Source organism: Lissotriton helveticus, chromosome 3_1 (genome assembly GCF_964261635.1).
Source record: "Lissotriton helveticus chromosome 3_1, aLisHel1.1, whole genome shotgun sequence".
Taxonomy (NCBI): Eukaryota; Metazoa; Chordata; class Amphibia; order Caudata; family Salamandridae; genus Lissotriton; species Lissotriton helveticus.
This window is the reverse complement of record NC_136061.1, coordinates 2,061,932,778-2,061,949,170: the sequence shown is the minus strand read 5'-3', so window position 1 is coordinate 2,061,949,170 and position 16,393 is coordinate 2,061,932,778. Positions and strand designations below refer to the sequence as shown.

The window sequence follows — 16,393 nt, the reverse complement described above, 5'->3', positions numbered from 1 at the left end:
TTACGCGGTGCGCGTGTTTCCATGTAAGCTAGCTGTGCGCAAGCTCCGCTCCGTGCATCTGTTTTCTATTTAATGTCTCTTCAGTTTTGCAAGAGATGCAACCAGCGGAGTATCCGAGGCGAGCAAATTTAAAGGGCTGTCTGCGTGAGAATCTCTACTGGCCGGTGACTTTTTCACTCTGACAAGTAAAGCGCAGGTGCACAGATGCAGGGTTTGTGTGGGTCATTGCAGAGCTGGGGCCCCTGTCTCACTTGGTCAAAGTCTCCCTGGGAGAGCGAGCCGTTTCCTAATCCCCCGCCCCTCCGACAACTTGGTTTACTCTTTCGCATTCATCTCCTGGAGACGGCTTTTCTCCACTTCCTGTGTTAGCATTTTTTTCAGCTTCCAAAAATTAGTTTCAGGCACGGAGCTCAGTGGGAGCTGGAAGCGGCAGGCTGCGAGGAGAGGAGGCTGCCCGGAGGAACAGTCTGTGTCTGTCTCCTGCGGGGCTGCAGCCTCCTGGACGGGCTGCCTCAGCACAGAACCTGTGCCCGGGATCCCATCTGCCTCACGGGTTGTGCAAAGTCAAATAACAGCACGAGCACTTTTGCACAAGCTGACCTCGGCACCAGGCTTTCATACAGGTTGTTCTCATCACCAGGGACACGGGTGCGGACGCCCTCAAAAGGCCTTGTGCACAGGAGGTCTTGTCACCAGCATTTGCGCACAGGCAGCCCATAGGCTCCCACAACAGGGACTCGCACACAGGCTGACCCTTGCACCAGGATTTGTGTGCAGACTGCTCTCAGCGCCAAGGATTGCGGTCTGGAGTCCCTCAGAATAACAAAGGGACTTGTTTACATTTTACTTCTGTTTAAACCAAATAGTTTTCTGAATTTAGTTAGTCTTCGCAGACTCGTTTTTGCTCGTTCAGCTAGCTTTCCATACGGCGCCGGTAAGCAGTGTTGTAAGTTGCCGACGCAGTAGTATTAGGTGTCTTTTAAATGGTATTAAACTTAATATTATCTACTGACCTGTGATAAGATTTTATGGCCTTTAGCGTGGTTTTATCAGCGGTCTTGTCATTCAGACATATTTCCGTCAGAAACAACACTGTTGTAGACCAAAACTAATGAATGAGATTGTATCGTTAGCTCCCAAAACACCTAGTAATGTGATTAAGAGCTGTGACGTCAAACAGGGCCTTTCTTGAGATTGCAGTCGGTCGATAGTTGTTTGAGAAATAACAATAGAGCAGGAAAAACTTTCCTTGGTGCTGTATGCAACTTGGAAGGTCGCTTGCTGGCCGAATCCAGCAGGGCTGACTCGACTTTCATGCTTCATATGCGTGCACAGTGCTTAATTTGTAAAAACAATAAGTGTCAGGGCCCTCGTCAGGAGACCACTGCACATTGCACCACATATTGCCCCTGCCAGCGCTGCCAATAAAAGCAGCAGCACAACTGTGTGAAGAGCAGCTGCTGTTAGTGCGTTTTATTGACAACTCCTGTTTCTTCCATTCAGATGAAATACCGCCTGTGCACGGGTCCCTTCATTTTGTAACAAACGATGTCTGCTTTCAGGTGAAGTTGCTGTCCGTTCAGTATTCTAAGGTGCTTTTATCTGTGTCATTTGGGGTGTTTGCTCTTTGACCTGATATATCTAAAGTGCCCTTTCTGTTAGTATAGATGGTGAGGCTCATTGCATTTTTGTAAGCTATTAGTATTGTAAATAACAATGCCCTGTATTTGTTTTAAAACCCAAAACATAAATAGAAGGCATTGTCATTTACAATGCCAATAGCTCAAAATCGTGTGAATGCGAGACCTATTGCTTGTGAGCTACCAGTAGCTCGCCGCCTACCAATGAGTAGTTCTCTTATGTGCAGCCTACTAAACATGAAAGCCTTTGCTTGGTCGAAATATTATTAGTTTGTCAAAATTTAAATGCATATATTTGAGACGAGAATGTGTGTGTTTTCAGAACTGACAGGGTGATGTTTGGAGAAAAAGCATTTACATCTTCAAAATAAATTTAAAGCTGTTATTTAAGTTGGAGAGATGGATCACTCATATTGTTACCTTGGTGCATGGTGACTGCTGCTATGGCTGTTATGCATAAGCAATGTAGATGCAATGCAAATGTATAGTTTTTATTTACTTTACTGCTGGCAACCCTGCCTAATGCACTGATGTATTTACTGCTGACAGTCTTTGATGGACTATCACATCACTTATAGTAGCTCGGGATACAATGCCAATAGCTCTAACTTTGGCAAAGGCGAAACCGTTGCATTGTAAATGCTTGTTTTAAATCGCTCTCACAAAATTTCTTGCCAGTGAGCCGCGCATGCGCTGCAACACAGGCGAGATCTAAAAAGGGGTGGGCATGAGGTGACGTGCCCTTTGACCCAGGTAGTGCACCTCACCAGTCATTATTTGATGGGAACCACTGGAATGTTGAAGCACCTGAGGGCTATGCAGACAAATAACAGCGCATGCAGAGGTACAAAAGAAATGAGCATTAGAAAAGCAACAAACTGCACAAGAGGAAGTGCAGCAAAAAGAAGAGTTAGAAAATGATGACAACATCCAGCCTTTTAGTTTCTACTGCAGATGCTTTCATAAAGTTGTGGTCTGTAGGGAAGGTAACAGAACAGTATAAATTCAAGGGCCATGAAACAACACCTGAAAACAGAACACATTACTTGTGTAAAAAATAAAATTAATTATATTAAGTTTATTTCAAAGTTTTTTTTCAAAAAAACAAAAAGTTACAAAAACTGAAGTTGAAAAGTGCAAAAAAATTAAAAAGCAAGTAAGTGAATAAACCCCAGAAAAGTATCCATTCTGTACTTCTTATTTAGTTGGGCACTTGCTGACATCCCCCAAAGTGCATGGCTGCTGGCTCTGCATGACAGGGGGTTGCGGTTTGAGGGGTTTTAAACGCTGGACGTGGCCTGTACAGTGTTTTGAGCTGGCATGTTGCAGCATGCAGTTCTTCATTCTTTGTGGGGGGTTTTTCTCTTCCTAAACTGGAAAGTTCAACATTTTAGTCTGTAAGTGTGTTGTTATATTGTATGCTTACATTTGTACATTTTTTTTTATCTAGTCGTCACTACAATGGAACGTTTGTCTATGGGCATAATCTATGTACATTTCCTTTTATTTCAGATTTAAGGACACAATTGTCAATGCAAAATATGGTGGCCACACAGAGGCAGTTAGGAGACTTCTAGGTCAGCTTCCCATCAGTGCTCAGTCATACAGCAGCAGTCCCTACCTTGACCTTTCCCTTTTCAGCTATGATGACAAATGGGTCTCCGTCATGGAAAGGCCAAAAACGTGTGGAGACCATCCTATACGGTAAGTGTTATCTGTATGCTTAGAAGTTTGTATTTCTTCTGATGCTTTTATTAGAGTTCACATTCATTTGCTGCATGCTCCTTTGGTTGCTGCTTCTATTTGGGTTCATATCATCTTTAAAAATATTGCAAAAAGAGGATATGAGGGTGTGTGCATGGTGCAGAGTTGCACAGCAGTTTGTTTTCAACATTAGTTAATCTACTGCATATGCCATATCATGTTGGGACTTTTTATGGTTCTAAACTATTTTATTGAGTTTACGTAGTAGAAGGCAAACGATGCTCCATCATGGCCTTGCTACTACAGGGCTGACCAGCGATACCAGTAACATGAGTGAACAGTGAATACAAACTTACCCCTAGAAGCCCCCCTCACCCCTTCCTCCCTCCCTCCATCCTTCCACAGACTCACTCCTTGTTATGTGTCACAGGAAATCTCCAGCTGCGACCTAAAAGCAACCCGCATTTGGTAGTATGACTTCAGACTGTCAGAGCTGTCAGGTTCATTTAGGGCAAGTCAGTTTGTGGAATTCAGTGGAAGCAGCGCTATTAATGGAGCCCATATCTCATGGTACAAGGCTGACTTATGGGTCATGGAGAGGGTCATCTTCTTCATGCCTAGTATGTGCCACAGTCAATGCAGCCAGGTTATGTGTGTGGCCACTTTTTCCATGGCCCAGTTTGAAAGAATGGTTTTTAATGCAGCTTTGAGGATGACACCAATATGCTTCCCTTGTTGCAATCTTAAGGAAAATGTCAGAGCATTAGGAAGCCCCACTATGGTGTAGGCTGGGAAGCGCAGCAACTGCGTATCAAAATACAGGTCAATATCTGCTAACAATGCGTCCCAATATCATGTCCGGTTCGAGCAAGCCCAAAGCAAGTGTACATGAGTTACTGGTTCCCAGCATCCCCTCCAGCAATTCTCACTGCAGGTTAGGTTGCCTCTGTGTAGTCTGACTGGTGTGAGATACCGATATGTATCAATCTTGGTGGCAGTGATGCATGTCTTCTCACTCTTTGGGACCCATTACAATGTCGGGCAGAAGGCCATCGTTAGCTTGTCGGTGGAGGCCTGCCTGCCATCGAAGGCATTGGTCTGACCACCGTATTATGATATGGGCGGTCCAACCGATGTCTGCAGGGGGAATCTGCCTCTGACCGGCTCAAGGAGCACGTCAGGGCTGTGTGTGAAACGTAATCCCCAAAATGGAGGTGGTGCCTGCTCAGGCACTGCCATGGGTATCACAATGCATGCTTCAGACAGCCTTTCTATGGCGGTCGAACCTCCATAGAGAGGCTGTCAGGGGGCCCCTAGCTGGGCCCCCGTACCGCTGCAGCCTCTGCTCTGAGGCCAGAGGGACACCTATGATGCCCCCCAAAATATTCATGCATCGTGAGGCAGGCACCGCATGGTGCCTGCCACACGGTGCATGGATGTGTATAAAGTGTATATTTCCTATTGCTGCTTGAACTGCAGCCTACAAGAGAAAATATACACTTTCCAACCCCCTTGAAGGCAGTCTTATCCTATTTGCAAAGCGGGACCGCTGATGACTCGTTTGGCAGTCCCGTTTCCGTATGCCGGTCGCATGCTCATCCGTCCGGTATCGTAATGGGGCCCTTTTGTTGCGAGTGAGCATCCAAGTTCCTGGGCATAGCGTTTCTGTCCTCCCTGATTTCTTCTGTGGGTGGGGGAGGGGTGGAGGGGGTGTAAGGAGGGTGTTAAGTTCAGTGATTATGCGACTGTTGCTATTTTTGACCAGGAGCCATTTCTCGAATGTGGTGAGTGGTCTCCCATCCCGCAGCTCCCTCTCATATCCCGGGGTGAGTGACCCAATGTGGGATCTGAAGGTAGTGAAGACGCTCCGACTTAGGGATGTCATATGTGCTTTTCAGTTGCTCGAAGGGAATGGGACTGTTGGTGTCAAAGGGGTGCCTGATGTACCTACAGCTAGACCTTTGCCAAGCCTGGAAGGCTGTGGGGTGGAGACCAGGGTTAACGTCTTGTTTACTAATAAAAGGCATAAAGAGCTAAGGAAAGGAGGTAAAGCCTCGTCGAGCAATACACAATCCCATACCGCTAGGGTTACCCTGGTGATTGGTGATGAGTAGAGCCCCCCACGCCCTGTGCTTCTGTTTTAACTAGTGTATTTTACCTAAGTGTTTCCGGCACCGCTCAGTCCATGAAACACCCGTGCTTCTCGGTTCCCGAGTGACTCTACTCAACCAGAAAGCGAAGCTGTGCTGCTTGATGGTAATGTAGAAGACTGGGGACCCCAGGCCTCCCTGTCTCATAGAGCTGTAGATCAAATTGTGGCTTATACGTATTGTGGCTTATTTCCCTAGACAAAGCGATTTAGATCTGCCTACATGGATTTGAGCAGTCCCTCTAGCTGTGCTCCTGGGCGGGTTTGGAGCAGGAACAGGACTTCAAGAAGACTTGTCATTTTAAGGCTGCTATGTGTCCAAGCCAGAAGAAGCAATAGTGACTCCATTAGTCGGTCCGCTCTGATCTGCCGGAGCAGAGCGCTGAAGTTGACTGTATCCCAAAGTGTGGGGTGATCCAAATCCCCAAATACAAGATCGACTGCGTTGCCCATGTCAGTGGATATTTAGAAGTCAACTGTTCCTCTGGGGGGAATTGCACAGAGAGGCTGGGCGCCTGAGATTTTTTAGGGTTGATGCTGAGGCCTAGTGCCTTGCTTAACCGATCCAGTTCCCCTAAAAGGACTAGCAGAGAGTGCGGCAAGCGGATCGTCAAGCTTGATTATAACATCATCCACAAATAGGCTTAGGGAACTTCACTCCAGCATTTTGAGGGCTATTTTTGACTTTCTGTGTCATCTGCTCCATATAAGATCAAATATTAGAGGGTATCTTAGGTGCCCATGGCATGTCCATCGGCGGATCAGAAGGGGGGCTGATTGCTGCCCATTGACCTGGATCACCGCAGAGGGGCTGCTGTAGCAACCAAATACTCACCTGCAAAACCAGGCACCCAAGCCAAAGTGGACCAGAGTGGCTTCCAGATACAGCCAGTGAACCCTGTCAAACGGTCTCTCGCATCTACAGTTAAGAGCTTCACCTCCCTGTGGGAGCAAGCAGCATTGTCTACTAGTTGTAGTATTCTTTGTGTTATCCCCACATTGCTGATGGGGAATGAACACGGACTGCTCTGGCTCCACCAAGCCCGGCATGATTAAGGGAAGCCACTAATATGTAAATAGCTTGCCATGTACGTTAAGAAGTGAGATGGGACAGTTGGAGCCACAGCAGAGTGGATCCTTCCTGGGCTTGGGAATGCTGCAATTGAGGCTTCCAGCATGGTACGAGAAGTGTACCCATATCAGCGAAGGATATTAAAGGAGTCCGGTAATTACCGCTGCAAAGACATGACAAAAGATAATATAAAACAGTGCTGAGAAGCCATCTGGGCCTGGAGATTTTAACGGCTTTAGTCAAGAGATAGCCGAGATGGCCTCCTACATTCAGATGGGAGTGTCAAGGGAGTCAGCCTGTTCTTTGGTTAACCGGTGGGTGTTAGCTCCACAAAGGTGCTCATGGTCTTCCGACGGATGAAGGCTTTGGCCAGTGTATAGAGAGTAGTAGAAATCATGAAGCACTATCACTTTAGTGGGGCCATCTGTGACCTCGGCCCCATTGGCAGTCCATATTACTTGGACCCTTTCAGTCTGACGCTTCGCTCAGTGTTTATGGGCCAATCGCCTACCGCATTTGTCACCTTCACTGTGATAGGTATGGTGAAGTATATCGTATTTGCCCTATCCACATCGAATCCACGTAACTGGGCTTGCAGTGCTTGTCAGACCCTCTGTGCACCCACACGTTTATGGATGATCTCAAGTACCTTCATCTATCCCTCCAGGTCCCAACAACTGTCTCATGCAAAAACAACAATTGATGGACAGAATGCAGAACAATGTCATACATTCACCCCAGTACAAAGATCTGGGCCTAAATCCATCGGTTTTTTTGCACTCCACACCACCCCAGTTCAGACATGGCCATATGCAAATCAGCCTAGACCCAACAATTGTCTCAACAGAGCTTGATTTCTCCAGCGGAGGTGGTAATGCTCTCCCCTTTTTTTTTACTTCCTTTATTGTCTCCCAGAATGTGGCTATGGACGTATCCGCAGTGTCTTCAGTGTCCAGGAATTCAGTAATACCATGCCTGAGTTTTTCGACCGCGCCCTGTCTGTGGAGTAAACTGTCCTATAGCCACCAGGGAGCAGCCCACTGTTGGTATTTGTTGATCCGTAGTATAAGTTCAAGAGCAGAATGGTCTGATAACGACCAAGGGACAAACGCTACCCCACGACCCATGTCTGTAGGGCCGATGTCCTGATAAAGTTGTCTATCCTGGCATAGGTTTTGTGTGCCTTGAAGTAGAAGGTGTATTCCTGTGTCTGCGTGTAGGCCGCCCTCCATAGGTCGCTCTGTCCCACCTGTTTTAGCCAGTGTAACCCTCATCGGAAGTGGGCCCTGGCCTTGCCATGACGCTGAACAGAACCAGTCCCATTCATTATTCAGTATGAGGTTCATGTCTCCTCCTATCAAGGCCACCTGATCTGGGGAGTCCAGGGTCTTCAATAGTGCCCACCTCAGACATAGCTTTGGTTGTCATTCGAGGCGTATAGGGTTGCAATGTTAAGGGTGTGCCTGCCTAGGTTTATGTGTTATACTAATAGTCTACCCCATATATCAGCTACCCCCACCTAAAGTTCCCCGGAAGGAGTGGGAAAACAGAATGGCCGATCCCCCATTCTTTGTGGTCCTGGAAGAGAGTTGTTGAGACTTGGGGAAGTAGGTCGATTTCAGCCTATGCCAGTCACTGGGCAGTGGGTGTGTTTCCTGGAGGAGGCATATGTCCCCTCTGCTACACTCTAGATAGTACAGTTCAGCTTTGCATTTGACTGGATTGTTGAGCCCTTGTATATTGAAGGAGATAATTTTCAAGTCAACATGTGGAAGTGTAGGGGCTTGTGGGCAAATGTCTACCGTCAGGCAGAGACACATGTTCTGTAGGAGGCGCTGTGTACTTGTGTGGTTGTGTAAGTAGGTGGAGTGAGTGTGAACCCCAAGACCTAAGCAGAGCAGCAAATGACACAGGAATGATAGAGCAGCATTGAAGTCCAGGAAACCAAGGGGCAGAAGTTGGGATGCCGGAATCCATGTCCAGCAAGGACGGCAGACAAAGGACACCAAGATCTAGGGTCATCAGCTCCCGCTGATATCGCCCTACAGGAGACGACGGGCCTCCCAGGGTCAAATAGGACCACACCCTGAGGGTCCATTTCCCAGGTTGTCATCCCAGAGCGGGCAGAATATCTGGAGAGACTGTCTAGCACTGCTTGCGGTTCCTGAGCTACAGTCATGGGATCCGAGCATAGGCCTACTGAGTGTTTTGTGATCAGTGTCATCGCTGGACTCAGTTCCAGAGTGTCTGGGCGACCTTAGGTGAGGCCTTGACTTATTCTTCTGGAAGTTTCAGTAGCTGGCGCGCCTCCTCCAGGCATCCAATTTAAGGGAGTTTGTCCTCCTATCGAAAAATGATCCAGAGTGGGTGGCCCCAGTTGTATTATGTGCCTTTTACCTCCAAGTGATCATGCAGAAGCTCCTGCGCTTCTATAGGGTGAGGCCAGAGGTCATGGTATAACACTAATTTGTGTCCCTTGAAGAAGACTGGGTGGGTGCCCCTCACATCTCGCATGACGCGCTCATTGAGTTTTAAAGTCATGTACACAGACGAGGATGTCCCAGGGCCTCGCACCTTTGCCACCCTCTCAGCACACCCTGTGCTTGCAGTCCAGTTGAATGGGATGGGAATTGCATCTTCTTCTCCAAGAATGTGGCGGATGAGGTCTTGGATGTACCCTGCGATATTGGAGCCCTCCGCTTCCGATGGTACCTTTCTGATGCGGCTGTTGTTATGGCGGGAGCAGTTCTCCAGGTCTTCTGTGTGGGCCTGTTGGGCTATCTGCTTGATGCGAAGCCATAGGGCCTCCTGTTGGAGAGTCTCAAGTTGTCACCCTGTACAGCATGTAAGCTTTTTAAGTCTAGCCTACAGTGTTTTCAGATGTCTGTTGAAAGGTCTACTGTTTACAGAAGTGACCCACGGCACTACATCTTCAAACCATCGTTTCTGATTCTCCTGCAAGGTTGTGGTGTATTCAACATTGTGGAGTTACTTATTTAATTATTTTTATGCCAATCAGTTTATCAACAGGAGCCCTGACAATCACTTTGGAAATTCAGCCCCCTTCCCTACACTACCCTCCCCTCCAAGAATGTTCTGTTTTGTTCCTTATTCACCCATTCCTTCTGTTATATTACCTCTTTACTGTTCCTCAGCCTTGACAGTCACACAGAATTTTCCATTTCCCAACACTCACCATCTCACCAATCCCTGCAGTTTCTGTGGCCCACACTGATCTTCAGTGACGAGATAAGGGAAAGTTAAGATCTGGCTCATAGTTCAATCAGGAGAGCTTTCTTTTGAACTCTGCAATGTGAGCCAGGCCAGCATCAAGAGTGTCGAAGGTTTATCTTGCTGTTGCGAATTCTGGTCCACATTTCTGTTCTGAATATTTCTGGAGGTGCTACCCTTCAATGTTTGGTTACCCACTTAACAGACATGAACTTCCATTCATAGCAACACCCCACTGAATGTTTAACAGATCAGCTCAACCTGTTGCTCAAATCTCATTGTTCTTGGCGATCAGGCTATTGGCAATAAAATTGAAACTGAGGGACATGTGATGAAGGTGAGTGCAGGTGCTGCTTCTTGAGAGTAGGTCAAAGATTTTTAGGCTATTTTTGTTAATCGATCTAGCAGTGATGACCAGTCAGTTTAGTTGTCATGCCTCTCCTCTCTTTTTGTGGGTGTGGGTCAATGGTGAGGACTGGCATCAGCGAGGGAGCAAGGAGGTTATAGGTGAGTAAGAGGGTCATGTCCTTTTGGTGTTGGGGATGGGGGGTTTGTGGGGGCATAGGCCTGTGGGATGCTGAACCTGTGTGGCTTAGGCAGAGAAAGACCCCATGGTGACAGTTTGAGAGCCTCTAAAATATAGTGGATGGGCTATGATTGAAGTGGAATGATGTAGCGTCAGGCGAAATACACATCCTGGGAATTTGGCAATCCGGTTTTTGCACTGTAGCCTCTTCCTGGTGAGGGCCTTTGTAGGTTTCCAATATGTAAGGTTGTTTTCTTTTTTGGATGGCAAATCATAGTGTATAGGTATATTAGTTGGAGATCTTCATTGTTCCTGAGAGGAGGACTCTACATTCCGTTGTGCCGCTATCCTACACTCTTCAGTTGGTAGTGGCTTAAATCCGCTCCATTACTCATGCATGTGCCTTTGGAGTGACGCAGATTCCGTTTACTTTAATTCTTTATTTACAGCTCCAAGGTGGTTGCTCTACTTGGCTGCTAAAAAAATAAAAAGCAATTTCATATAATTGGGGGTAATGGAGGAACGGGTGGGAGAGTAAGGTGAAAGCAGAACACAAGGGTTGGCTTTGGGAGAAAGCACGAGAGTGGGAACACCAGAGAAGCACGCTGGCAACAGAGGACAAGATGGAACATAGAATGCTGGGGAAGAGAGTGCAGGGGAAGAAAAGCAGAGAGACGAAGGGGAAAGAGGCCCACAAAGGAGACTGCTGGAAAACACTTGCACCCTTATGGGGTGCTTAGGCTAAAAAAAAAAAAAGAAAGTAGTTCCCTCAAAGAGAGCAGTGAAAGGACACAAGTAAATGGACAAACACAAGATGTTAATGTCAAGCCATTGAATTAGTACCAAGCAAATAAGTGACAAAGCCAATCCATGATAAGTAATGCCTGAGCAGAGCTATGGGGCTCATGTAACACTAGCAAATTGTCAAGATCTGAGAGGAAGTTCTGTAGGGCCATCATGTCACTTCCCCAGGGTACTCCTATGATCCCACTAATGCTTGATTTAGGCTGCCGCCCTATTGGCGATTTGGCAAAGTTCCGGCCCTTACTCTTATGGGCCCGGCTGTGGCGAGTCCCGGAGCTTGCCAAATATGCTAAAGGGCTCTCTGAAGTAATGTCATTACCGGGGTGGCACAGGATAAAATGGCTGAGAGATATGAATGCCCTCCTGTGTAACTTGGGTCTAAGTGAAGCCTGGGCAAATAGGTCTTCCCCCCCAAAGGCAACACTCAAGAATTTGTATTGGAACTGGATTGCGACCCAACGGAGTACTAACTGTACATTGGGTAGACTCACGGAGGACTTTTTGAAATTTAAGGATTTGCCGATCCGGGAACTTTACTTAGACATTATTGAGAGACCACTTGACAGGACCCTTTATTTTAAATTTAGGACCGGGAATCTTCCACTGCACGCTCTTACATCTCGGTGGAAACCCCCAGCACAGACCACAGAATTTTGCCCTATTTGCATATCCAGACAAGAGTCAGTGCACACTTTCTGTTTGAATGCCAGGAGTATGCTCAACCAAGAAGAAGATGGCTTAAGCAATTGTGCCGTTTGTTAGGAACCAGGCATCACATTGAGGCACTACGTATTTTAATGTCGGACTCTCGCCCACTGTATGTCTGTGCCCTCTCCAAATTTTTATCATGGGCCTGGTGCATTAGAAGCAAAAGGCTTAAAGGAAATATGTAATTTTTTTTATATAACTATTCATGATGTGCTTCTTTTATCTGAAAATTAAGATTTTAAGGTTAAATGTAATCAAATTCCTATATTTTCTTCTTTTCTTTTTTTTCTTCTAAAAATGAAATTGTGTGTTTTTAATGTGAAGATTTTATGATAAGTTTTTATCGAAATAAAGCCTTTGACTTGACTTGACTTGTAATGCCTGTAACATCTTGGTAAGCCGATATGAAGTCTTTTGCAACCAGACAGCTTTAGCTGAAAGGCACACAATACAAAATGGCAGCCAGCCCTCACTCACTGTCCACATTCCACAGACTTGCTTTTTTAATGGCTAAGCTGGAATCCAGACATATACATAAATCAGATTTTACAGTGTGCAGCAATGAAATGAAGTCAGACCAGGAAATCAGTGGTATCAGTCCATTTCAGTTACTTCTTGTTTGACTTTTTAATGCTGCGTGTGCGCTTATTAATTGATTATTAAGAGTTGACACTGCATGGCCAGGCTGCGCATGGGTTCGGACACATCACACCCTAGTGCAAGATGGGCGCTTTCTTTAAAAAACGCTAGACCGTGTTAATGGCTAAAACGATTGTGCTGGCTGTAACTAATAAAGAGTGCAAAATGTCCTGAATTAAAAGTGAATGAGGTTATCTGGAATAATGCATTGGTGCTGCGAGAAAAAGCAATTTAGTTATTGTTCTTTAGATGAGTCGCATTTGATAAATGAATATGTGGAAGGTAAAGTTTCGAGTATCTGAGATGAGATTAAAAGTCGTGCTAAGTCACTTAAAAATTAAGGAATGTCCTTATTTAGGTTTTTACTCACGAAGCGGTAGATTTGCACATTTCATTGTGTGAATTGAGGAGGTTAGAGATCCTATTTCCAGATGGTAATTGATCAGACAGTGGTAAGGACAGCTAGTAGACAGTGGAATGAAAGACATCATATTATGGTAATCTGTCTTTGTGGGGCAAAGGTGACAAACTATTAAACATATAATGAGTGACTTTAAGGTGGATATTGAATACTGTGCATGTTATCCAGTTCCAGCTAACTTGCATGTCTCTGATAAATGGTCTTTTGAAGTGATTTTAAAATGCTACAATAACCTAAGAAATTGCGCTCAGTAAATGCTCTAGAGTTGCTCTAGAGTTGGCTATAGAATATTTTTTGGAAACTAAAATTGATATGTACAGTTTAGAACAATTGATGTGTTTTGACGCAATACTGTAAACCATTACAAACGGTTTCTTGGTTGTAGTATTACAGTTTAAAGTACCGCAGTAGTAGTACAATTGATCATTGAATTCAGTTGCCATGATTGTGCTGAAAAAAGTTTGAGGCGGTTGCCAAGCAAATTCTATAAACCGGTTAGAACAGTGTAAAGAAATCTTGGTAGAAACCATTATGGTATGGGCTTTCAAACTACTTCGGGAAGGGATTAAACATTTATTTAACATTATTTCCAATAAAATGTATTTGTGTGTATAAGATTATTTGTTTTTGAACGTGGATAGCTAAATCTAGTCCTTTTTTAAAGGTACCCAAAATCTATTTCATCTGACTAACTTTCAGTGTAGTATCCTGAAGCTGGTTGTGGGATTGTTTAAAAAGTAGTTAAGATCGGAATTCTTTTCTTCACCACCCCACTTGCTTTTACACCCACCCTTTCTCCACAGCCATTACTGCTTGGCCCATGATGCCCTTTAACTGAAGTGAAGTCCAGAGTGAAAACCAGACAACTTATGCCTGCTCTTCTTGAACGTCTTTTTAGGTTGAGCCTGGGAAGCGCATGCGCTGCTCTGCGAGGCATTTTGTATTTGAGTATGGACTTGCAATTCCGCCCCTATTTTTCATTGGCATGTGTCATTGTTCTTTGTAGATGCTGACTTTGATTTGTAAATAGGCTTGTTAGTCTCTCCTTAGTATCGCCTTGCCTTCATATGTAACCTCCCGTAAGGACTGACCCTTTTACTTCTGTTGTTACACGGTATGTCTTATTTAGTCTGTAAGCACTATTTTCTTTAATGAGTTTCTCCTACTGCAGACACAACATGCTTTCCTGCAACATTCATCCTGCCACGCGTGCTCTCACTTTCGAAGCACACAATGGAGGTAGCTTCTTTGAAATGAAATGGGTCTCGGATTTACAAGAGATGGGGCTACTGACATTGTAAATAATAATGCCCTTTATTTATGTGTTAATTAGCAAAACAGATTTAAAAAAAAGGCATCCTCATTTACAAAGCTATTAGCTTTAACTCTCGCAAATGCGAGACCTATTACATTGCAAATGCTTGCTTGATTGAAGGCATAAGCTAATTATTTGTGTGCAACTTGAAAGAAAGTATTTGCTTTTCTTTCTGTTTGGTGGCTCTTTTCTTTTTGTTTGGAAGGCTCAATTGAATGCATATCTCAAAACATAAATTGGAGGGAAAAAACCCTGATATTGCTTTAAAACTAAATTACTGCTTTATTAGTGAAGACAATTTCACTGGTTAAGTATGGGTTTTGGAGCTTTGTAAAACCAGCATTAGCAAAGCCAATACATTGTGCCCCTCCCTCCCTAAGCCCCCACCCATCCACAACATGATGTATTGGCATTGACAATATTTTTTATCATTGTTGGACAACATCGTGCCTGGTGTGCAGCATTGCTGAAACTTTAAGAAAATAAAATCCTATGACACATCTATAGTTACTTTTTTTTTATCACGGAGGCTATGCGGTTTGCGTAGTGGGAAAAGCACTATGATGCAGTCAGTGTTGACCACATAATAGTGCCTTTATTTTATTGGAAGGGGCAATGCAGAGGGCAGAATGTGTGTTGGGGTGCACAAGGACGAGGCCAGCGCTGGCAGTGTCAAGGCATTTCTTATTTTTTGCTAACATGAACGGGGGAAGGGAGGGCAGGTGCGAGCAGTCAGACAGGGGAGAAACAAGGAAGGGGATAAGTGCACGAGGGAGCCAACTAAAAAAGACACATTCTGGTAAAGTGCCTAAATCCAAAGAAAAAAGTAGTCCCTAATAAAAAATGGGTAGTGGAAGTTCACAAGTATTGCATCCTTGCTCCAGGCGTGGAACAAACGCATGAAGTGGATCGAAGCCTTTGGCAACTGACCAATAAGAAGCAAGAAAATGAGTGACAAATAAGCTAACCAATGGTAAGCAATGCATGGTCTCTAAGCCCACTGATAGAAATAAAAAGATCTTGAATAGACTGTACATGTGCTGTCTAGACAAGACCTAAAAAGAGTTGAGGTCAGAAACTCTTGCCTACAACCTCCTGAACCCTAAAAATACCCCTGTACCCCAAACCTATCCCTGAACCCTAAAAATACCCCTGTACCCCAAAACCCAAACCTATCCCTGAACCCTAAAAATACCCCTGTATCCCATAACCCAAAACCCACCCTGAACCCTAAAAAAATAATAAAAAAAATATTCTAATAATGAGAAAATAATAATAATCTATAATCTAAAAATCCCATACTCTAAAAATAAACCCACCCTTAAAATACCCCTGAACCCCTAAAACATATAACCCACCCTTAAAATACCCCTGAACCCCTAAAACATATACCCCAACACCCCCAAACTAAAACCATATACTTACCTTAAACTTAAATATTAAAAACATATGCTTTTACCATTCTTGCTTTTACAACGAATTTCGTTGTAAAAGCCTGCGTGGTAAAAGTATATAAGATATAATGCCATGCGTTATAATTGCATTGCGGAGTGATGGTAGTTTCGTTGTAAAAGTATGCGGAGTGATAGTATGCGGGAAGAAAGATTCGTTGTAAAGGTGTTTTACCGTGTAAAAGTTCCTCTTAGACAGCTAAAGTTTGCTTTTCTGATTTATTTGTAGTAGTAGAGTCCAACGTTCTGTTTCTTGTACAGTGCATAGATGCCATGAAAGTTGACAATTATCTGAATATTTTATATCAGACAGGATGTGCGAGCTCAAAATCACAGTAGAGAATATGCTGACAGTCAAAAAAAATAAAAATACTTTATTTCGATAAATCAATATCAAAAAAAGGCGCAGTACAATAAATATACAATATCAATAATTCATACAAAACAAAACGCACATCATTCACGATTTAAAATATACTTCAGTGGTTTTTTTAAAAAGTCAATCATGTTAAAAACAAGAGAAGGAATAAAATTTAAAAATACATCACTAGTTTCATAAAATCAACATTTATCACAATATAAATTAATCTCTCCTCCGTTGTCTTTGCTCCCAATACACGGTATCCTTTGTAAAACAAGATGGAAACTTCATAAGGATATGGTCAATCTCGCGTTTCTCATAAGCCTGTTCTTTGAACGCACAGCACCCACCAAGTAACTGGCTACGTGGAAG

General features: G+C 44.4%; 1 protein-coding gene across 3 annotated transcripts in view; it reads left to right on the top strand.

The window, feature by feature from the left end:
• DET1 (DET1 partner of COP1 E3 ubiquitin ligase) overlaps positions 1-16,393 on the top strand; it is a 157,844-nt gene that overhangs the window by 78,105 nt on the left and 63,346 nt on the right. For all 3 annotated transcript variants that reach the window (XM_078683181.1, XM_078683179.1, XM_078683180.1), the window contains exon 4: positions 3,153-3,344. In XM_078683181.1, coding sequence (XP_078539307.1) covers positions 3,153-3,344 — 192 coding nt within the window. The remainder of the gene's footprint in view (positions 1-3,152; positions 3,345-16,393) is intronic.